A 23892-nucleotide genomic window follows, 5' to 3' on the forward strand; every position below is an offset into this window, starting at 1 on the left:
CAGAGAATGTATGCAGTAGCATCATCATCCTTCCTTGCGGTTCAGATCATAATTATAACCGAATAAATTCAATATATATAAATGGTATCTTTTTTTTTCATTATTCCTAATCGAAATTATTGGTGTGGTCATTGTGTGCCACACCATCATTTGATCGCATATAAGTCAAAGACTAGAGAATAGCGACAGATAAAAGTCATGTCCAATCCAAATATCCAACACCGAAACCTATTAAGTAATGATCCATACACTGTATTGTGTCAATTGACTCAACCGTCATGAATTTATGAATGTTAAGTGGGTCACATATTTAGGTTAATAATTTCATTTTGGTGAACTTATACAAACCATACTCTTCATACTTGTCTCATCTTTGTTTAAAAATCTTATTAATACTTATAATTAGGGCCGGAAGTGAGTCGAACTAGATAAGCTCGCCTCATCAAAATTGAGCTTGGCTCACGACTCGACTCATTAACAATCGAGCCTATTTTTTAAGCTCAAACTCGGCTCACCAAAAGCTCACGAGCTGGCTCAAATAATAGAAACATAAATACAAAATCTATAATTTTATATCAATAAATTATAACTTATATATTTTAAAAAATATTTAAAAAGAACAATTTTATATATTGTTTATCTGTCAATAAATATAATTTTTTTATTTATGTCTTACATCAAAATTATATGTAATAAATATATATAAAATTTTAAATAATTAAGATCATTAATATATATAATTATATATTACTATTTCATATGTATATATATAATATTAAAAATATAGACTAAATACATATAAGATATATGTATTAATATATAATCGAGCCAGCTCACGAGCTAATGAGTTGAGCTTATCCAAGCTCAAGCTCAGCTCATTTAATTTATGAGCTCGATTTCAGGCTCAAGCTTGACTCATCAGCTCACGAGCTTAGCTTATCGAGCTATTAACGAGTCGAGCTCGAGCTGGTTCATGAGCTGCCTTGACTCACTTCCAACCCTACTTATAATAGACTATAATAGGGGGAGCGTGAGATCTTATGGCAATTTTTTAGGTTGTATTTGGAAAAAAGATAGTAATAATTGAGAGACTAATATTGGTAGACGAAAATTAAAAGACAAATTAATTAAGTTTTTGTATTGTATTTAGTATAAAATATATTTGATTGGATTATATTTTTGTACTATATTTAATTTAAGATAAATATAGATATTAAGAGTAGGTTTAAAATTTTAAAAGTAAAATAAAAGTATTTTAAAAAAATATTATTAAAATTTTGTTTTCTTCTCAAAAAATTTTAATTTTTAGTATTTCTACTTTTTAAAAGTACAAAAGATACTAAATTTTAGAATTTTAAGACTAAAATTTCAAATCTTGAAATTGACATTTTAATTTTAGTCTCTAATCACTGAATATAATATTAAATTTCAATCTTCTAGTTTCAGTTCCAGTCTACTTAACTTATATACTAGAATTTGTGAAACCTAGTTAGACACCATTAAACTGATTAATGAAAACCAACACATAAAAATTAAGGGTTTTTGATGACCCTTTTTCATTGAATAAGCATTGGCACATGATAATGACGAAGGGGAACTTTAATGGCAGGGGAACTTTAATGGCTGCCAGCATAGATAAACAATTAAAGAGTTATATGATGATTGATGACTACCGACGCCTTGAACCGTAGAGAGTTGAGTTGAGCAACATGAGAAACCCGTCTCCATAGCCATGTGAATTGAAATGACTAAGAGCTACAATAATACCCTACATAACTATATATAGTTATATACCCTTTAATTTGTGAGTAACAATAATGCATTCCACCACCCAAGGTGGTTGTTCTTCTAAGTACTATATATGTTGTAAAAAACTTGAAGTAAACAAATCGTAATTTATATTCATGCGGGAGTTAAATCGTTAAAATTAAAAATGTAGTTGACCCATACATTAATTATTTTTTGTTTCTTTAACTATTTTTAAATAAATTTAGCTATAAATTACTATAAAATATTGTTTAGATAAAATTAAAATAAAAAATAAATTTTTAACTATTTTTAAATAATCGCATCTCTAACACGCTCTTTTGATCATAAAAAATTTTAATATAATATTATAAAATTCTCTAAAAAAATTCAAACCGATAAAAAAAATATATTATCATATTTCTAATATTTTTATATATTTCATATATCAAAACTTTAAAATTGATCATTTTTATTAAAGAAATTTTTTAAAATATAAATTATATATATTTTAAGAGGATAGATATCCTAGATTCCTAGTTTCTCAAACACGGAAAGTAGTGCGCATATCATATTTAAATATCTTAAGAGAATGAAACCTTTTTTTTAATTATTAAAGTTTTAAAATATCTAATTTTACGTTAAAATATTTACATTTAATAACATTAATAAGTGCTAGAAGCATATACTCATGAAACCCACAATAAAAGATTTCAAAGACAGGTTTTAATGTTGCAATTTTTTATTTTTGGATTAACCTTTCTTCTGGAAAAGGAAACTCACCTCGGACATCACAAATATGGATCTGGATCAGAGAAAAAGGCTTCAGGTCGCAGTTTTTGGTCAATGCAATCCTGATCAGGGGATGCAGGGAAAAAAATCAAGATGAATGTTATGGTGCTTAAGTTATGATGGCTAATGTACTAAAAAAGGTAAATAAATAATATTTAATAAATTTTAATTATTTTATTTTTATTTTATATATTTTATTTTTTATCTATAAAAACAAGTTAGGCAATTTAGACACAACAATAAAAACACTATAAAATCCACCAAAAATCAAGTACTAGATAGAAGACGACCTCAAAAAGTCAAAATTGTTAACGTTCTTATCTCCTTTCAAATCTTAATTTATTATACAAAGAAGAACAAATTATCTTACTTGAATTTTATAAGCAAAATATTATTATGTATATATCTAATATTTTAAATGTAAATAAAGAATAAAAATATATAAAAGTAATACACATAATATTTTTTTATTATAATTTATGTATTTAATGTTAGGAAATTATTTAATTTCCTAACTTATTTGTGGGCAATACATATATCAATTATAATCACAAATGATGCTATTTCAAATTAAATGACTTATATAATGATGATCTCATTTATTGTTATAAATGTTAATTGAATAAGTCATTATTACTTTTGATTTGGAATTAAATGAGAATAAAACCGGATATTATCTTTTGTTCCTTAGATAATTATCTTTTTGGATTTTAGATATATTATCTTTTGGGCTTTAGATACTATTTTATTTGGGCTTAAGGGTTTAATGGGTGCAATGCTCAAATATAAATAGACCTTCAGGGTTTCGGTTCCCAATATACCAAAGTCGCCTTTGTTGCTCTTTCCCCATCAAAAGAGTTGCAGTTCAGCCGCCTAGGAATACAGAAGACTTTGGTTGAGGAAGATCGAAAGAACCACAAGATCCAAACTCTTCCAATCATAATTTATGTTTATGAATTCAGGTACGCTTCCGCATTATGTTATATTTTTTGGTGATTCAATATGGATGATCTGGATTATTGAAAATTAATTATTCCAACAAGTGGTATCAGAGCCATCCATAATTTAGTCATCAAAAATATTTGATTTTATTGGATCAATATATATACATATGCGTTGTTTACATTATATTGCACACTTAATAAAATTATTTCTGATTGTGTGTGCATCAATACGTATATATGCTTTACATATGAAACGTATTCCTTCCATACCGTTTTGGATTGCTTTTATATGCATGTATCACACGTTACGCATACATATATATATACTGTTGGTAATTTATTATACATATATATTATTATTATTATTTCGATACGTATATATACTAGTGTTAAACCCGTGCGATGCACGGGCTTATATTTAAATTTGATAAGTTAAATTAAAAATAATATTTTATAACCATATATTTTTTTAAATTTAGTATAACACTATCATCGTCGTTATATAATAAACGTGTTAAATATATTGTTTTATCTTTATTCAAAGTAAAATATAAATAGAAGAGTTTGAAGTTTATAATATTCTTAAACCATAAGGAGGGAGACATGAAAAAAATAAGAACATATATAACTGTAATAATAGCATGTTAATTTACACTAAATTTTGTATAAAAAGCTAATAAAAATTTATCGATCGATAACCTAGTATCTTACTAACTTCATTAGAAAAGCAATTGGCATAGGATGTTGTGCTCCTTGTTACACATTTCATTTCAAATCTGAAAAAAGAGTTATAGATAAATTAGTTATATCTATAGTAAATATTTATACAAAAGTATAAATTATAACATGCTATTAAAATAAAAATAATATTATTCTTACCTAAATATTATTAAAAACCTCTTTGAACACGACATTTGTTGTTGATGACTTTGGATTGCCGTCTTCGTCTAGAATTAAAACCCTGAGGCCACTGCGACTCTTAACTCTTGACAAAGCAACATAAAGTTGTCCATGGGTGAACACTGATTTTGGCAAATAAAGCCCTACATGTGATAATGATTGACCCTGACTCTTGTTAATGGTCATTGCAAAGCATACTGTCAATGGAAATTGTCTCCGTTGGAACTTAAATGGCAATCATGAATCTGAAGGGATCAAGTTTATTCTTGGAATGTACACTTTATCTCCAATATTTCTACCGGTCACTACCGTCGCTCCAATTACATTGCTGCCAAGTTCGTTAACTATTAATCTTGTCCCGTTGCATAAACCTGAAGTCTGGTCTATGTTTCGCAGTAGCATTACAGCGACTCCTGGCTTCAAAGTCAACTTGTGATTAGGTAGTCCCGAACATTTGATGTCATTTAGGAACTCTGGTGTGAACCACTCTTGTTGTACATCTTCATTCTCATCAGCTTGACATGTTGTGTCAGAGCTCAAATACTCCTTTTCCATCTCTGGAAAGATTGTCAAGACAAAATTGTTTACCTTCTCGACACTCTTAAGTGTGGGTGCAAGAATTGCCCTACTCTGAAAATACCTGTAATCTGACATGTTTTGCAACAAATTTGGATATGCAAAGTCTACCAAATGAGAGAGAGGGTCATCAGTAGTTGTAATCAATAGATCATTTGGAATTTCAACTTCTGATTCATCACCAACAACAGAGCCAATATTTCCATTTCCAACATCAAGTATCCAATTAGCAAATCTCTTCATTTCACCTTCATCTTGATCCAAAGAAGACATTAGAAGCCTCATATTCGTATGCAGTTTCAGAACCTTACAAAATGACCACAGATGGGATGAGTGAATAGCGGATGCCAATATATCGTGTCTACTTCCTTTCGGAATCACCGGAAGTATCTGTCTGAAATCACCTCCTAGAACAACAACCTTACCACCAAATGGTTGATGTGTCTTATGTTGATCGGTAACTGACATAAGATCCCTGAGCGTCCGATCAAGTGCTTCAAAGCACATTTTATTGAGCATTGGAGCTTCATCCCAAATTATTAAGCTACTTTGGATGAGCAGCTCAGCCTTCAAACTGCCATGCATGATGTTGCAAGTAGATTCATCAGTAATTGTAATGGGTATTGAAAATCTAGAATGAGCCGTTCTGCCACCAGGTAGGAGTAAAGAAGCAATTCCACTGGATGCGACATTTAAAACAATTTTTCCTCTAGACCGAATAGCAGAAGAAAGTCCATTCCAAATAAATGTCTTACCACACCCACCATGCCCATAAACGAAGTAAAAACCACCAGAGTCTGTAACAACAGCATTGAGTATCTCATCAAATACTAACCTTTGCTCATGAGTCATCTTTTGTTCTGTATATAAGTTTGTATGAGTCAACTCATTTGTGCCATATGCTAACTCCTCCTCTATTAGCTTATTCTGAAAAAGGCGAACATGAGACATCTCAGGATATGGCATTGATTGATAGTCTCTTAAAGATCTCACATTGCTGTTGAGTATCTTCTCAATCTCAATAAGGCAGAGGTTTTTCAATTCGTCATCAGTCATGTTTAGTCCTAGAAAAAGCACATAGTGGTTTTATGAAATATTTAATAAGTAATTCTAAAATAAAACTATTAATATTCTTAATAAAAATAAAGATAATAAGAGAATACAATCTTGATATAAAAAAAAGACATAGTAAAATACCTTGGTTTTTCAAAGCTTTTCTCCTCTCATATAGTATTCCATCAGCCAATAATGTCCAAGTTGCATTCCAAACACGCTCTGGGTTGCTAATGCTATTAGATATCAGTAGCATCGCAAATAATTTTCTCAATTGATGACCAGATGCAAGTTCAGCTACCTCATTAATAGCTGCAATGAATTCCCTATCATCGCACAGTAGTCCCATGGAATAGCAAGCATCTTGGAAGCTAGAATATGTAATTCCATTAACTGTCCTAATAGACTCATATGTTGTGCAACCTCTCTGAACAGCTAACAAAATTCTCATATAATAAATATCACATGTACCCGGTGGAACATAATTTAACCTCCCGATAGAATACCCTCTTTTGCGTGGATGCCATACCCTTAATTCTCTATCATAAACAAATTGATTTGGAAATTCAGCATACGTCAAAGTTTGACCTGCTTCAAATTTTTTATTGGCCTCCATCCATGCTAAGAACATTGTACATTTTCCTTCCTCTTCTTCCACGATTTCTTCAAGATCGTCATCATCTTTAAAGATGATATTTTGCTCTCCAGGCAAATGAAAGGTTAATCTCATCGCTGAAGGCCACATTTGATGAATATCATACGCTAAGGTTCTCCACACAGCCTCACATGCAGACAAATATCTGCAATCATAGAATTGTTTGATCTCGTCAATAACCTGAGCATCCTCTCCACTGGAAGCTTCCTTTGTAACTCCAACTGCTACCCTGTCTGGACCTTTATTCACATACTTGAACAAATATTTGATAGCATTCGACTTGTTGCAGTACTCTACATTAACATGCGCTTGATAAAACATCAGCAGATATGCATTGTATGGAACCACATTCCTATTATCCATATGGACTCCCTTCTTCTCAGTAACCACCCCTGTGTCTCGTCTTCTATATGATGGGTATCCACTATCATCGATAACTGTGGTTTTACTGAATGTCTTGGGATAATATTTGGTGCAGTACCCATCTTTCATGCAGGAAGATTTTGAGAATGCTCTACCACATGGTCCATGAATCATATATGTAGATACAGCTCTAAACAATTTTGGATGCTGAGCAGGATCTGGCAACTCTGAAGATATTAACTGATCAATTTGAGTTGTCGTTGTTATCTTATAGTCTCCACTTAACCATAAAAGAATGTGAGCATGTGGTAGACCTCTTTTTTGGAATTCCACCGTATACATCCCTTATACCAAAAAGACAAAAAAAATTATATGTTATATTTAAACTATCTATTTTATGTATGTGCTTTGATAAATTAAGGGTGATAATAAAAAATCAACAATACGTTAAGTAAGAAAATATTTTGCCATTTATTTTATAACAATCTAAAGGAATATTTCTCTAAAAATAAGGTTGGATGATGAGCAATACCTGCATCTAGCACTCCAAATGGAATTCCTTGCTTAAGATCCGAGATTATCATGTCAAGCTTAATTTTGAATACTCTACACGATATATCCGGCCGGTCTTCAACCTTTAAGTTCCTTGGATTGTTAACCCTGCCAATCTCTTGCCAACTTAAGTTACATGTCATTGTGATGAAGAAGTCTGGATATCCATATTTTTTACAAATTGCCATAGCATCTTGACAATTATTAAACATGTATCTCATACCACCAGTGAAGGACGCAGGTAGGATGATACGCTTACCTGCTTTAGAAGCACGTGTCTCACCCTTAACAACTGCATCTTGAATCCCTTTGTATATATCACTCCTCACCTTAGTTTGGTTGTTTCAGTAGTAGGTCAACCTTTGTGCTTCAATCATAGAAAAGCAATCAACCAAGAACTGCTGAAATAATCTTCCACCATTGACAATGGTTGCATACTCGACCTTTCTCTCTTGTATTCTAAATGCTATGAACTCCCTTAAACTCACACACTGTCTCTTTCTATTTTCATCAACCCTATGAGATTCTCGCAAAGGAATGTCTTCTTGGTAGCCATCTTCACCGTAAGGAAACATCATAGGGTACTAAAGAGGAATAAATGCAGTGTGTGTCTCATGAATCCTTTGCAGATGTCCAGACTTTAATTGAACTATAATATCACGTCCTGCATCTCCAGAATTAAAATCTCCTACTATTAGAGCTGCGACCTCGTTAGAAGATGGTAAATTGTAGACTCTTGCATCTTTTGATCTTTTTCGGTACAACCGTAGTCTTATATTTGCGATATCTCCTTGATTCAGGTAGTTTCTCACTATCCTAAATGTGTGAGCAAGAACATTATGTTGATCGATGATGTCCTTGAGATCTAGAACTAAGGACTGGTCAATGTTGTTGTTGTTTGTTCTTGAACTGTATAAAACATCAATTGAAAAATATTAGTATTCATAATTAACCAAAATCAAAGTACGAACTACCTAAATAAATTTTTAATCAGTTTGGAATGCATGATACAAACCTGAAAATCTCTATCCTGTTTGAGACCTCATTTTCTGTATCATAAATATATAACTGCGCAAATTTTGGTCTTTGTCCCTCAATTGGCACCAAGCTTCCAATTCTGTGGTAGTTTTGTCCACTCACAATGAACTGGGGAGGACCTGTCCCATCATTGATAGAGGTCTCTATTTTACCTCCGAGTGACGTGAAGCAAAACATGCTATTATAAGTTCTTATATTATTCTTAAAGTGTTTGCTTCTCTGGTCTGCTCCAGATATTAAACCTTGCAAGAGCTGAGGTGGACGTTGCAAAAACGGCAGTTGTACCTTCCCTCGCATACAACATATTGAGAACTCAATATTGGATCCTGTTTTAGACTTTTCTGATCTCTCCTCATACTACATCATGGCGTCGCAATGCCGACAAAAAAATTATGGGTCACCAATATCTATCACATCTAATAATCACCAAGATAATAAATTATGTTTCAGTTATATCTGAAAAAATACTTTATATAAAAATATATCTTTCTTTCACCATGTTAAGTATAAAAATAATATTTATAAAAGATTACCGAAGATTACAATTTATAGATTAAAAAGATGAGATCATATAATACAATTTTTTTGTGCCAACCTAAAGGTTTAAGTTTTACATGCACACTAATCAAACAATAAGAATTACAATATATCAATGTTCAAATACAAAAATTATAATATATAACCATATCTTAGTTTGAATTTTAAAAACTTGAACACTAAACGATAATTTTTTGTTTATAAGAAGCATAACAATAGTAAATAATAAACTGCTGATATTGCTACTTCTTAGATTACCTGTATTCTCAGCAACATCGAATATGGCTGGGTATTCAATTTGCACAGAATCATCTAATATAGTCATGTTTTCAGTAATATCCTCAACTTCTTCAAAAATTTTTGAAAGATTTATAGCCAATTCCTTCAAGAATGTTTTTCTTTGTCTCAGGTGTCTTCCTTTTTCAGCTATGCACACTTCTTCTAATTCTTTAGTATCTAAATTTGAATTAGATGTACTTGCTCCTGTAATCATTAGAGATAGTAAATCAAGCACTTTATATTATAAAAAAAAAAGAAAAATGAATATATATTAAATGTTTGAATCAGCTGAGTTATGAATATATATTATAAAAGTAGTATTAAAGATAAAAGAAGTAGAATTTTAGCTTTGTGATAATTACAATCTATCATGCTTATCTTACCTTGTCTCTTTTGAAGTAGCATAGTCTTTCTATTCAGTCTTGCATCCCTTTGCAATCTAATTCGATTTGAGTACTCCAATGAATCTATAATAATTATTTAGCATATATCAAACATTGTTTTTAATAGACCAATTGAAAAGTTAAATATTTGGTCTTTAAGTAATAAAAGCATATATTAACATACGCTGACTTTGCAACTGGTGGATATTGTTTGATGTTTGTTGAAAATGTTGTTGACTTGTCTGATGACATGGGCTATCACATGCTTCGCATGTGATACCTGAATTACTAATATCACTAATATTGGAACATCGTTCCTTTTCACCTACAGAGTGTAGATTAGTAGTTGGAGACCTTGATCGATATGATGTTGGGTTATTATCTAATAAGATAACTCGAGATATTAGTTTTTTGAACATATTTTCTGTTAAAGTTTATAATTGAATAAATAGTAGGAATATCAAAATACATAAAGTGCATGTACATTCACATAAGTAAGTTCCAAAAAAAATCATCCAAAAATCAACCTATATTGAGTCCATTTGTAATGTTCGACAACACCGATTGAAAATGCACATCATTGGAACCATCACTCGAATTTTCTGTAATTTTTTCATAAACAAATTTAGTAACATATTACAAAAACAATGTAAATTAATAATTTATTACTTGTCAATAGCTAAATAATATATAGAAAATATTGTATTTTATGGGCTTTCATTCAGCTAAAATACTCATGACATGTTAGTTATTTTTTGTATGAAGTCTACCTTGAATTGTGGTCCGCTTTGTATTTTCTTTGTCTTTTAATATCAATTTTCTCTTCAATCTTGCTTCTCTTTGGACTTCTTGCATCTTTCAATATATATCTGGAAATACCAAATAAATAATTTTTTTAACTAATTAAAAATATATATACATTATACCTAATACATTTTTATTATCAATTTTTTATATTATTAAAAAAAATAAAGTACACAGGAGTACACATATGGCGGCGTTTATTTTTGGTATACATATCGATCAAAACATAGACATGGGAGTACACAGGAGTACATGTATGGTGCTTGAATACTGAGACAAAAATGATGAAAGACATAGTCATACACAAACATCCATTAAAAACATGTATTTTGTGTTTCTCTAAAATGGTGAATATGAAATTAGTGTCTTCTTATGTCTATGTAAAATCGCATAGGTTTTATTTTCATTGGTTGCTTTAATTTCCTTTTTATTCTCATTTATTCAGTTATGTAAACATATTTTATGGAAAATAATATATATATTTTTTCAAAAGTATCTTTTTTCAAATAAATATAAATTTAATCTCACGATCAATAAATTCAACTTACAGTTAAAATATTTTTTTTTTCATTTCCTTAAATAAAGAGATTGAAAATGAATAACTTATAAGTAAAAAGAGAGAAAAATATGAAAGTACCTCTATTATTGTGCTGAGATAATCTAAAAAATAACAACGTAAACGAAGTAAATAGAGAAAATTTATAAATGTGACAAATAAAAAAAAATTTAAATTTAAAAATAAAAACGGTTAAGAAGTCACTTAATTAGGAATTAGTATTAGAATTTTAAATTTAAAATTTTTAAATAGAGTTTTCTAATTAGCTAGTGCAAATTAAAAATTTTTAAATAAACTTTCTTAATTAAACGTTTGTTGTTTATTAAGAATATAGAAATTTGTTAATTTACAAATAATTTTTATTAGTTTCGTCATAAATAGTATCAATCCTATTATTTATCGATAAAAATAATAAAATTAAATATAATCTAAAAATTAATAACCTTATAAATATCGTAAATTTAGAAAAAAATATTTAAAAAGAGAGAAAAAGATGAAAGTACTTCTATTGTGGAGAAATAATCTAAAAGATAATAATAAAAATTTATAAATATGGCAAGTAAAAAAATTTAAATTTAAAAATTGAAATAGTTAAGAACTTACTTAATTAGAAATTAGTATTAGAAATTCAAATTTTAAATTTTTAAATAGAATTTTCTAATTAGATAGTATAAATTTTATATTTTTAAATAAAATTTTTTAATCAAACGTTCGTTGTCTATTAAGAATATAGAAATTTGTTAATTTAAAAATAATTTTTTTTAGTGTCATCATAAACAGTATTAACTTTATTATACCTTTTCTAAAATTTAAACAGTATTACATTTTTTTAAATAGTATAAATAACCTCACATCTTAATAAGACTATTAATTTTATTTACTTTATTATACTCCTTTTGTAATTAGCATAATAGCTTATAAATTATATAAATTCTTAAAAAATATTCTCAAATTGCTTACGTAAAAATTCAAAAAAAGGTATATTTGAATTTAAATTTAAAATTCTAAACATAATACTTTAATTAAAAATTATAATTAGATTTTTTTAAAAATAAATACACATTAAAAATTAATAACTAACTTAATTGTATCAACAATAATTTAAAGAAGAAATTTATAACTTTATGATATTAAATATTAAATTAGATATTATCAGAATATCAACGGTGAAAATCAAATTAAAAATAAAACCACAAGTAATAACCAAATAACTTCAATTTATATTTAAAAAAATTCTAAATTCCAAACATAAAAATAGAAAAGAACCAAAAGAAAAATAACAACTCAAGAAAAGACAATGTTTCCACCAAAACAAACATATGCTTGACATTATTCTATTAGATAGACTCTAAAAGGATTCCAAAACATGTGCATCCAAATTCTCAAGTTTCTTTCTCAATCTTGATCTTTTTGGAAGTTGAGGTATCTCCTTCTACCTTCGATTCTTCCGACTCCGAGGATAATCGCTTAGTTGGTGTAATAGCATTTTCCAACAATTCGGATTCATCATTGGCAGCAACTTCATTGGAGAATTCAAGCAACAAATTCTGTACAAAATACCACGTTAAATTAAAGACTTCTTTCTAACCTTTGATTTTATCTCACTAATATTTTTTGAATAAAATTAAGATCTAATTTTGAGATAACAAACAAAAAAAAATTATTTTTTGAACAAATACCTTAGCACCTTCTACTTTCTCTCCTTCAATGATTGAGGATGTCTTTGAAATTGGAAGCAAACCACCGGTGTAGTCAACATCCTAAAATTATAATTAATTATTAATTATAAATTAGATACTACTAATGACCAAGGAAGCAAAAAATAAATTAATTTTTAATAGAAAGTACACTTATAATTATACTCACAATTTGAATAGGGTGAGCCTCTTTGAATTTATTTATGAGGTCCACATTATCAGTCATCTTCTTAACTTTATAAGAAGGTGAAAAATGTGGATTATCAGATATTTGAACTTCAATTATGAAGAGAAAGGTCTTATCAATTAGGTTGAGCAAAAGTGTAGGTGTATCCGATAGATCTCTTTTCTGCAGGGTATTACATAATATATTAATAATAAATAATATAAAAATTACCAATAAAAATATCTTCACTAATATTTTTAGAAATAAATATTGATTAGATCTTACCAATAGGAGTGGATCAAGTATCTCTACACAGTTCTTTCCCAAAACTTGTTTTGCCTCCTTGTCAAAGACTACAAAACATGCACAGTCAGAATCATCAATGATACCAAGCTTTATTCGATACCTGCTTAAAAAAGAAAATAACATAAAAAAAGTTAAATATAGACTTATTCAATATCTAATCCAATGTGCATATACTTTAATTTAAAAATAAATAAATAAATAACCTTGGAATTATGGATAAAAGGAGACGGCCACAACTTGAACATTTTAAAGTTTTTGTAAAAGCATATGTGGACCTGTTGCATTCACATTGGCCGTATCGCCAGTCTGGAGTATCCATAATATGACTTATAATAGCCAAGACAACACAAATAGAATTCTGAAAAAAAAATAATGATTTAAATTCCCTAAATTTGGTGAATTTTTTAAATAAATAAGATGAATAAACAAAAATAATCTATGTACAAAGAATTTCAACTATTTTTTTCTCAATTTTTTTTAAAAAAGAAAATTACCGTATCGAATTCTTTTAACTGTTCGATGGTTTTGCCTTGATAAATTTTTAAGAATGCAGCCTCATTTGGAATTCCGCCGATATTACCTCTAGATTCTTCAAATCTTACAAAGCTAGATAAATAAAGTAAATCTTCAAATCTTACAAAGCTAGATAAATAAAGTAAAAAAAAAACTTTGTTAGATAACACACACATAGTATGAAACTAAAAAATTAAAAAGAAAATACCCACCTATTTTTAAATTGGATGACAGTTGTATCTTCAAGATTGAAGAACATCTTTGTGCCATACATGGAATTTTGTAAAACAATCTTTTCTGAAAAATTTATTTTAATACAAAATGAGTAAAAATTCACATAAACAATAAGTAAAAGCTCATATATAAAAATATATTGTTAAAAAAATATGGATAAATATTACCGTTAAATAACTTCACTCTAACAAACTGTAAGACGACAATAGCTCCATCCTTATTGTCAGATCCCAAAAAAGTATTTAATTCATGTGCATAGTTGCCAAAAAGTGCACACTCCATTATTTTTCTATATCAAATAGAATGTTTAATGTTTAAAAAGTAACTACCAATAAAATAATATCAAATTATATATATTTTATATTTTTAAAATTTAAAATTTAATAATAAAATTAAAATATCAAATATAATTTAAAAAATTAATAATTAATTAATTATTTTAAATTTGTAACAAACAAACCGTGGAAAGAATGCTTTTTATTATTTTTTTTAATTTGAATCTTTTTTTTTTTAAATCAATCCGAAGTGATTTTTTTAAAAAATTTAAATAATTAGACGTTTAAAAACGGTGGCTTTGAATCTAAAAAATTTTAACTAAAGCTTAATGTTAGTTAAGATATATTTGTTACTTATTAATATTAATAAAAATATTTATAATAAAATAAGTTAAAATAATAATTTAAAAAGATGAGATTAGCAAAATTTTTATATTTATAAAAATAAATAGATAATTATCCATCATCAATCTCTAATTCGATAACAGTATATTTGGTAGATTTGCCATTCTTTTCAAGAGTCTTCTCATTCCCAATTCCAGCAAGATATCCAACAATATCTGAAATGATTTAAAATAAAAAAAAATTATTGTCAATAAATTTGTAAAAAAAAAAAACGCAGAATAAATTATCAATAAAATAAATAATTATACTTTTTCTAAAATAATAAACTTACCAACTAAATAGGTGCAATCATACCCAGAAGCATTGAGAGTGTCAAAACTCACAAACTTAAATCCATGTCGTGGGATACTCGACGATTCTGGAAGTCTGTGCACATCAGTACGTTGGTTTAAATTAACCACGTATTTATGATGTGTAGTCTTGAAGTAACCCTTATTGAGTCTAACACCAAAATATCTTATTTGGTAAGATATTCCTTCCTCCAGCAAATTCACGAATCGAGACACAAAAGCCTTCTTAACTGAGGCGTGTATTTTTCCTCCCTAGAATTAATGAACAAAAAAAAAAAACGATTAGATGGGAATAAACAAATAAATTTAAAATATAAATAATATAAATTTTAAATAAAATAGAAAAATATTAGTAGAAAACTCACGTCTTCATCGAGCCAAACCATCTCAATTGAGTATGGCAATGGAGAATTTCCGTAACTTGGTAGTGTCTATAACCGTATCACTCGTATACGTACACACAAATTATCGATTGTAGGATTGATGTCAGCAATTTTGTGAATACCAGCCATTAGAATAAATAGAGAGATTTTGGATATATGTAAAGAAAGGGATTGATGTACTTTAAATTGTGGTGCTTTACATCTCTCGTAACTTATACTTTTATAGTTGCATCATAACTAATATTTTTTAAATTTGGTTGACTTTAATTTAAAATTTAAAAAATAACAAACTAAATAAAACAACCTAAACTTAAAATTTGAAAATAACAACTTAAACAAATAATAATTTAAAAATTCCAACATAACGTAAATTTTTATAATAATATAATAATATAATAATATTAGTACGTAATAATCGAAGAATAATTAACGTATATTTTTTTAAAACTCTAAATTTCTTTAAAAAAATTTATGTAGCTGCAATTTAAAAAAAAATTAAAATTTTAAAAAATAATGCTAAAAAGAATTAACAGATATTTAAAAAATAGTGTTATAATATAAAAAAGAACAACCTAAGTAAAATCTAAATAAAATTTAAAAAATAACAACTTAAATAAAATAATTTGAAATTTAAAAAATAACAACCTAACTAAAACAACCCAAACAAATAAAATAATTTAAAATTTAAAAAATAACAACCTATGTAAAACAACACAAACTTAAAATTTGAAAATAACAACTTAAGCAAATAATAATTTATAATTTATAAATATAAATCTAAAAATTTCTAGTAATGACACGTAAGCAAATAAACTCCCAGACTTAACGTATGAGCGCCACGTCAGCAAATTGGCTCCCCATTTGTATTACTATAAAGATGTATATTATTGCGTGCTTATAGTGTATGCCGAGCACGTTTTAGTTTATATATATATATATATATATATATTTATATATATATAAAATTGATACTTATGAAAATTAATAATCATATTTTTTTTAAGGTCTGAAAAGACACTATTAAAATTTAATTTCTTTTAGAATTTAAATATTTTTTGTTGTTACATAAGGAAACTAGTAACAATTTGGATTATTATACCCATCCATTATAAAGATTTGGTTTTGGAATAAATTGATTGAACATTATGCTGCCAAAGTAGCCTCTTTTATGAAAATTGATTTATTCAAAACATTAGGAATATGGTGATATGTAATTCATGCGAATATTGGTCGGCCCAAAGGAAGGTCTATATTTGGCCGAATTACATACACATATTGATGGTAAATACATGTTTGGGTAACTAATTAAGAATAAAGTAATACTTATTATTTATGCGAACAATAATCGGCCCAAAGGAAGTTTATTGTTTGGCCGAATAATAAGCATTGCACACTTTTGTTTATTTTCTATTAATTATGCAGTCAATAATCGGCCCAAAGGAAGGTTATTGTTTGGCCAATTAATAGAAAATATATGCGGTAATAAATAGGTTGCGAAGTTTAAGTTTTCATGTGCGCATTAAGTCGGTCCAAAGAAAGGCTTAATGTGTGACAGGAATTTTGACAATATTTGATTACTGCAATGAGAGTATCACTTACAGTTAATTTTTCTATCCAAAGATTGAAAATTAATGTTGTGCTAGATATCTCAATATGGATTTTTACCCATTAATGTCTAATATTTACTGCATGTTTTTTTTTGTTCTAATCCAGAAACTATGGCTTTAGCTACCAATGTTTCTGCGCAAATTAGCAGTATTCCTATGCTGAATAATTCAAACTTTAAAGTTTGGAAGGATACCGTGGAGATTGTCCTCGGTTGTATGGATCTAGACACAGCTCTTCGAGAGGAGAAACCCACTTCCACTCCGGAAAACCTCAATGAGGTTAAAATAGAGAAGTGGGAGAAATCCAATCGAATGAGCATTATGATCATGAAACGCTCAATTCCTAAGGCGTTTTGGGGCTCAATTACTGAGGATAAAGATGCCAAACAGTTCCTAAAGGATGTTGAGAAATTCTTTGCTAAGAAATTCAGTGCTCACATGGCTTTATCTTCTCAGTATAAAAGAAAGCGTGATACTACTGCGGATGCGCCTTCTCAGCAGGAAAAGGCTAAGAAACAGGATCAAGTTTCAACCTGTTTCTTCTGTAAGAAGGTGGGACACATGAAGAAGGATTGTACCAAATATGCCACTTGGCGTGTGAAGAATGGTATAATTCTCACTTTCGTTTGTTCTGAGGCTAGTTTAAGTTATGCACCTGTTGATACTTGGTGGGTAGATTCTGCTGCTACTACTCATGTAAGTGTGACTATGCAGGGTTGCCTGTGGAGCCGACCGCCAAGTGATGTTGAAAGATACATCTACGTGGCAGACGGCAATATAGTTGCAGTCGAAGCTATAGGAACCTTTAGATTATGTTCCACGAGTGGATTTTATTTGGATTTATTAGAGACATTTTATGTACCGTCATTTAGACGAAATTTGGTTTCTGTTTCTCGTTTGGACAAATCAGGTTATTTTTGTTCATTCGGAGACAACAAAGTCAGTCTCTTTTATAATTCGAATAATATTTGCTCTGGTCATTTGGTGGATAATCTATATAGGCTTAGCTTAAATTCCTATAATAATGAAATACTGCAAACGGGTACAAAACAAAGACTTAATGAGAATTCGGCATCATTATGGCACAAGCGCTTAGGCCACATCTCTAAACAGAGAATTCAGAGGCTTGTGTCGGATGGAATTCTCGGACCCCTAAATTTGGCGGACTTTGAAGTTTGCATTGAGTGCATAAAGGGGAAAAGGACAAACGAAAGAAAATTAGGTGCCGAGAGAGCTAAAGATGTATTAGAACTGATACATACCGATATATGTGGCCCATTCCCTACTGTATCTTGGAATGGACAACGGTACTTTATTACGTTCATAGATGATTACTCTCGTTATGGGTATCTATATTTAATTCATGAAAAGTCCCAAGCCTTGGATGTTTTCAAGTCTTTCAAAGCTGAAGTTGAACTTCAACTTGGAAAGAAAATCAAAGCTGTCAAATCTGATCGTGGTGGTGAATACTACGGAAGATATGATGGTTCAGGTGAGCAACGTCCCGGACCTTTTGCTCTTTTCCTAGAGGAGTGTGGTATTGTTCCGCAATACACCATGCCAGGCAAACCTAGCATGAATGGTGTTGCAGAGCGAAGGAACCGAACTCTTAAAGACATGGTGAGAAGTATGATTAGTCATTCTTCCTTGCCTGAATCACTCTGGGGAGAAGCCTTAAAGACCGCAGTGTACATCCTTAATAGGGTGCTAAGCAAAGCAGTTAACAAAACCCCATATGAAATTTGGACTGGGAAAAGGCCCAGTATAAAGCATTTGCATATTTGGGGATGTCTAGTTGAGGCGCGACCTTATAGGCCGCATGAAAGAAAATTGGACTGCAGGACAATTAGTTGCTACTTTGTTGGTTACGCTGAGCGTTCACGGGGGTACAAGTTTTATAATCCTGCATCAAGGTCTATTTTTGAGACGGAAAATACGAGATTTCTTGAGGATGTTGAGTTTGGGGGGGAAGAAAATATTAGGAATGTTGCTTTTGATGAGGATTCTATAACTGACAATGATCAGGACCTTGTGCCTATTATTGTTCAAGATACAGTTATAGTACAAGAGCACAATGAGAATCCTACTGTAAATCCAGCTACAGTACAAGAGAACAATGAGAATATTGTTGTTGCTCAAGATACTGTTACAGTACAGGAAAATAATGAGAATCCTCCTCAACTCCAACCCATACAGCAAGCTCAACAACCTCAAGAAGTGTCATTAAGGAGATCCAATAGAGAAAAGAGAAAATCCATCTATGATCTCAAACAAGCTTCCTGTTAAATGGTATCACAAGTTTAATCAAGTCATTACCTCATATGATTTTGAGGTAAATATTATAGATGAATGTGTATACCGCAAGTTCAGTGGGAGTAAATATATCCTTTTGGTCTTAGATGTTGATGACATTCTACTTACTAGTAACGATATAGGCTTGTTGCATGAAACTAAGAAATTTCTATCGGACAAATTCGAAATGAAAGATTTTGGTGATGCCTCTTTTGTATTAAGAATCGAGATACTAAGAGATTACTCTCAAGGTATTCTTGGATTATCACAAAAGAACTATATCGAAAAGATTTTAAGTAGATATGGCATGGAAAGTTGTAAACCAATGGATACACCCGTAGCTAAAGGAGACAAGTTCAGTCTCAAACAATACCCTAAAAATGATCTTGAGAGGACAGCAATGCATGATAAGCCTTATGCATTAGCACTAGGGAATTTAATGTATGCTCAAGTCTACATACATCCTGATATATCATTTATAGTGGGAGTGTTAGGTAGATACTTGAGCAATCCGGATATGGATCATTGGATAGCTGTTAAACGCATAATGCGTTATCTAAAGAGAACAAAGGATTACATGCTTATTTATCGGAGATCAGAAAATTTGGAGATCATTAGGTACTCTGATTCCGATTTCATGGCATATGGTTGCGAAACTTTGTCACTAAGCTTCATATAGTAGATGACATTGAAAGGGCCATTAAAGATATTTTGTGACAATAAGTCAGTAAGTACTATACTCCAATAACAATAAGAGCTTGACAAAATCGAAGCATATAGACATCAAGTTTCTTAGTTGTCAAGGAGAAAGTTTAAGAAAAACAGATTTCCATAGGACATATGGAAACAGAGTATATGCTAGCAGACCCATTACCAAGGGATTGAACCCTAAAGTTTTTCATGAGCACACTGCTCGGATGGGTGTCAATATTTATGATGCCTTGGTTTAGTGAGAGTTTATTTCATGCTATATGTCCTATGACAGATATTGAGTTATTTTTCTGCAGAATTAAGTTGATGGTTTATTTCATGTTATATGAAATGTTCATTTTGCAATATTTGTATTGTGTTTGATCTCAATAAAGTTGGACCAGCTGGAAATAGACATGCATGAGATCACTTGGCATGTAATTTCCATATTACTCATCCAAATTTGATCTATGTCGTTAAGTATATTAGGATGGTGATTGGCGTGGTTTAGTCACGGCATTTAATGTGATAAAAGCTGCGGTAGTTCCATATCTAATGTATGAGACGGACCAGATTGTTAAAGTAATGAAAGAAATAGCATTCAGATGCGCGCATAAAGTTTATAAAATGTGATTATGTCAAGAAAGAATATATGTATAGCTCAAGTGGGAGATTGTTAGGAAATTATTTAATTTCCTAACTTATTTGTGGGCAATACATATATCAATTATAATCACAAATGATGCTATTTCAAATTAAATGACTTATATAATGATGATCTCATTTATTGTTATAAATGTTAATTGAATAAGTCATTATTACTTTTGATTTGGAATTAAATGAGAATAAAACCGGATATTATCTTTTGTTCCTTAGATAATTATCTTTTTGGATTTTAGATATATTATCTTTTGGGCTTTAGATACTATTTTATTTGGGCTTAAGGGTTTAATGGGTGCCATGCTCAAATATAAATAGACCTTCAGGGTTTCGGTCCCCAATATACCAAAATCGCCTTTGTTGCTCTTTCCCCATCAAAAGAGTTGCAGTTCAGCCGCCTAGGAATACAGAAGACTTTGGTTGAGAAAGATCGAAAGAACCACAAGATCCAAACTCTTCCGATCATAATTTATGTTTATGAATTCAGGTACGCTTCCGCATTATGTTATATTTTTTGGTGATTCAATATGGATAATCTGGGTTATTGAAAATTAATTATTCCAACATTTAAATCTTTATCGTTGTTTAAACTTTCGATTTTTACTCTTTTTCACGTCTCTAGTCACGTTCCACATCTTATTATTAGGTAACGATCAAAACATTCACATGGTATTAAGGTCAGGTAATTATTTTAATAAAGATATTAAAAATATTTTTTTAAAGATTTTTATATATGTTATATTATTATTAGATATTTTTATTAAATTAGTTAATAATTTATTTTTTAATAAATCAGAATAAAATTGGTTTATTATAGTAATAATAAATCTAATTGTTTGCATTATAATTATTAGATCCAATTTAATCTGATCGAATTACATAATTTAAACCGAATATCTTTAAATTTTTTGATAAAAAGATAAATATATTCCTGATTTTTTATTTTGTGGACATATAAATCCTAAAAAATTAAAAATACAATTAAATTTCTAAAAAAATGAGTTTATTGTTATTGTTATAAAAAATCGATTTTATTCTAATTTGTTAAGAAATTTAAAATAATCGATTCATTAATACGTCCAATAATAATGTGAAACATAAATATCTTTGCAAAAAGACGTTTTAAGTATTTTTACGAGAGTATCTCCTAAGACCAGTAATGAAGCATTCTTTTAAATAATTTTTTTTTAATCATGATGACCCTCAAAAAAATCATTTATGAATAATAGACCCAACACGTAGCTTGTTCATTTCGAGTTGAGAAAGAATTTTCAGAAAGAGGACATATTATAGAAAAAGATATATAAATCTACATATTGTTCTTCATCAATTAATTATTGTAGGTCATGGTTTACTTAAACCCAAACCGATACAGATTTGAAAGCTGAAACAATATGGGTGTAGGTAATGCTTGGTCCTTGTTAATTGTTATCTTCTTTTTATAAGAAAGAAAAAACAGGAGCACATGCCTTAATTATTAGTTCATTTACCACTTTGGTTTTGTTTTATCTTGGTTTATTTGAAACTAATACCTAACAATTAATTAAGTAGGTTATTAGTCTACAAACTTAACTCCAAAGAGAGAGAGTCTAAACTGAAAATACAACCAAAGACAGCGATTTGATCATAACATAAATGTCTCTATCTGCAAAGAGTTTAGTAGCTAGTAGTAGTTTTCAATAAAACTTTTCCCATCCCGCAAATAAATATAATGCTAGCACGTTTTCTAACCCTCTATATTCATTTTTTGTTTCTTAATATTGCACGAGCAGAGACCAAATCTTTAGCAACAAATAAAATCATAAACCTTTTTTGTTTTCGTTTCTAAAAACAATATACTCACAACACTTCTTTTCTGATACTATAGATATTATTACTTATATTATTTATCATCTTTTGATTAATGAAATTCAACTTTTTTGTCTTTTATTTTTGTTTTTTCTTTTTTGGGTTGTTATTGCAGGAGTCGGAACAAGTAGGGATTGACCTAGAGACAAGTTTGGGATACACTTGCCCCCATAGTATTTTTAGTATATATATATATATATATATATATATATATATATATATATATATATATATATATATTTTGTAATTGGTAAGAGAAGAAGTTTATTTGCTTAGTTAAATTTTATCTATTAATATTCTTTGTTTTCTGGATTTTGATAATCACCTTGGAAATTTTATATTGAATATGTATCTTGATCATCAATTTTTAAATATAAATGAGATGTCTCAAAATTGATGATGTAAGAAAATTTATTGTTTATCTATTAATATTTTTTATTGAAATTATTAATTTTGATTTTGCTTATAGCAACTGAATCAGTTAAAATTAAAAATAAATAAATATTTTATTATAAATATTATAAATAGTCGACTTTAATCGGTTAAATTGAAAGAATATTGTTTGGTTATTATATATAATAAAAAGAGAGGCATATACTGGTGAGGCATATACTGGTGTTAAATTGAAGGAATATGTTTCTTTTTTATTTTTGTTTTCAACATGTAAAGTTTTTGACCAAAAACTGCTTCCATCATATATAATATAGGACTGGGCCCTGAGGCACCATCTGTGCAGCCATAAGCCCACAAGAGTTCAACACCTTTAAGCCCAAATTCAGAATTTCTATCCCCTTCAGGCACATCAATCGTGTGATAATGGTCCAACAAAAAAACATGACGAGGTCGAAGCCTCAATGCAATGGAAATTTAATTGCCTCTGGTCCGAGACTAAATAGACCAAAAGAAAAAATTTTTTTGATCCAGTATACAGACCAAAAGATCAAAATTAAAATCATATTTTTATAAAAATAACAATATATATTCAAAAACTATCTTTTAAAAAAAAATGTCTTTTCATGATTTTTAATATGTTTGGATAATTTCTCAAACCATTTTAAATAGAGGTGTGCCAATACACACTTTTAATTAAAATGAATAAACCTAGAAAGGATGGGAATTTGTAAAAGATGAAAAACTGAAAGATTGATACAGTAGAATATGACTATAAATAATATATCTATGATTGTTACATTAATACACTCTTAACTGGGTGGAAGATAAAACAATCACCCACTGCCTTCTTCACTGTGGTCCTGCCTTAGCGACCTGGGACACCCTGTTTCCTGTTACGACTGTTGATCGAAATGGGTCTTCTGATTTCGCGTCGTGGTGGCTGCAGATCACCACC

The 23892-nt window shown here is 29.4% G+C and overlaps 2 protein-coding genes across 2 annotated transcripts; both read right to left on the bottom strand.

Annotated features, from left to right (window-relative positions):
* Nucleotides 1-5527: 5527 nt before the first annotated feature.
* LOC140179041 (uncharacterized) lies at nt 5528-13666 on the bottom strand. Its single transcript, XM_072217366.1, has 15 exons — nt 13551-13666; nt 13354-13447; nt 12615-12725; nt 9999-10143; nt 9819-9902; nt 9415-9639; nt 8597-8909; nt 8243-8490; nt 7974-8137; nt 7841-7910; nt 7562-7738; nt 6648-7373; nt 6156-6446; nt 5714-6022; nt 5528-5604 (listed from the first exon to the last, which is right to left on the bottom strand). The coding sequence occupies exons 1-15, from the start codon at nt 13664-13666 to the stop codon at nt 5528-5530; spliced, it is 3150 nt and encodes a 1049-aa protein (XP_072073467.1).
* Nucleotides 13667-14825: 1159 nt separating this feature from the next.
* On the bottom strand, nt 14826-23347 carry LOC112746877 (uncharacterized). The gene is made up of 3 exons (XM_025794997.1): nt 23270-23347; nt 15046-15316; nt 14826-14929 (listed from the first exon to the last, which is right to left on the bottom strand). Exons 1-3 carry the CDS (start codon nt 23345-23347, stop codon nt 14826-14828), a joined length of 453 nt encoding a protein of 150 aa, XP_025650782.1.
* Nucleotides 23348-23892: the final 545 nt, after the last annotated feature.

This window comes from Arachis hypogaea, chromosome 15, assembly GCF_003086295.3.
Source record: "Arachis hypogaea cultivar Tifrunner chromosome 15, arahy.Tifrunner.gnm2.J5K5, whole genome shotgun sequence".
Classification (NCBI taxonomy): domain Eukaryota; kingdom Viridiplantae; phylum Streptophyta; class Magnoliopsida; order Fabales; family Fabaceae; genus Arachis; species Arachis hypogaea.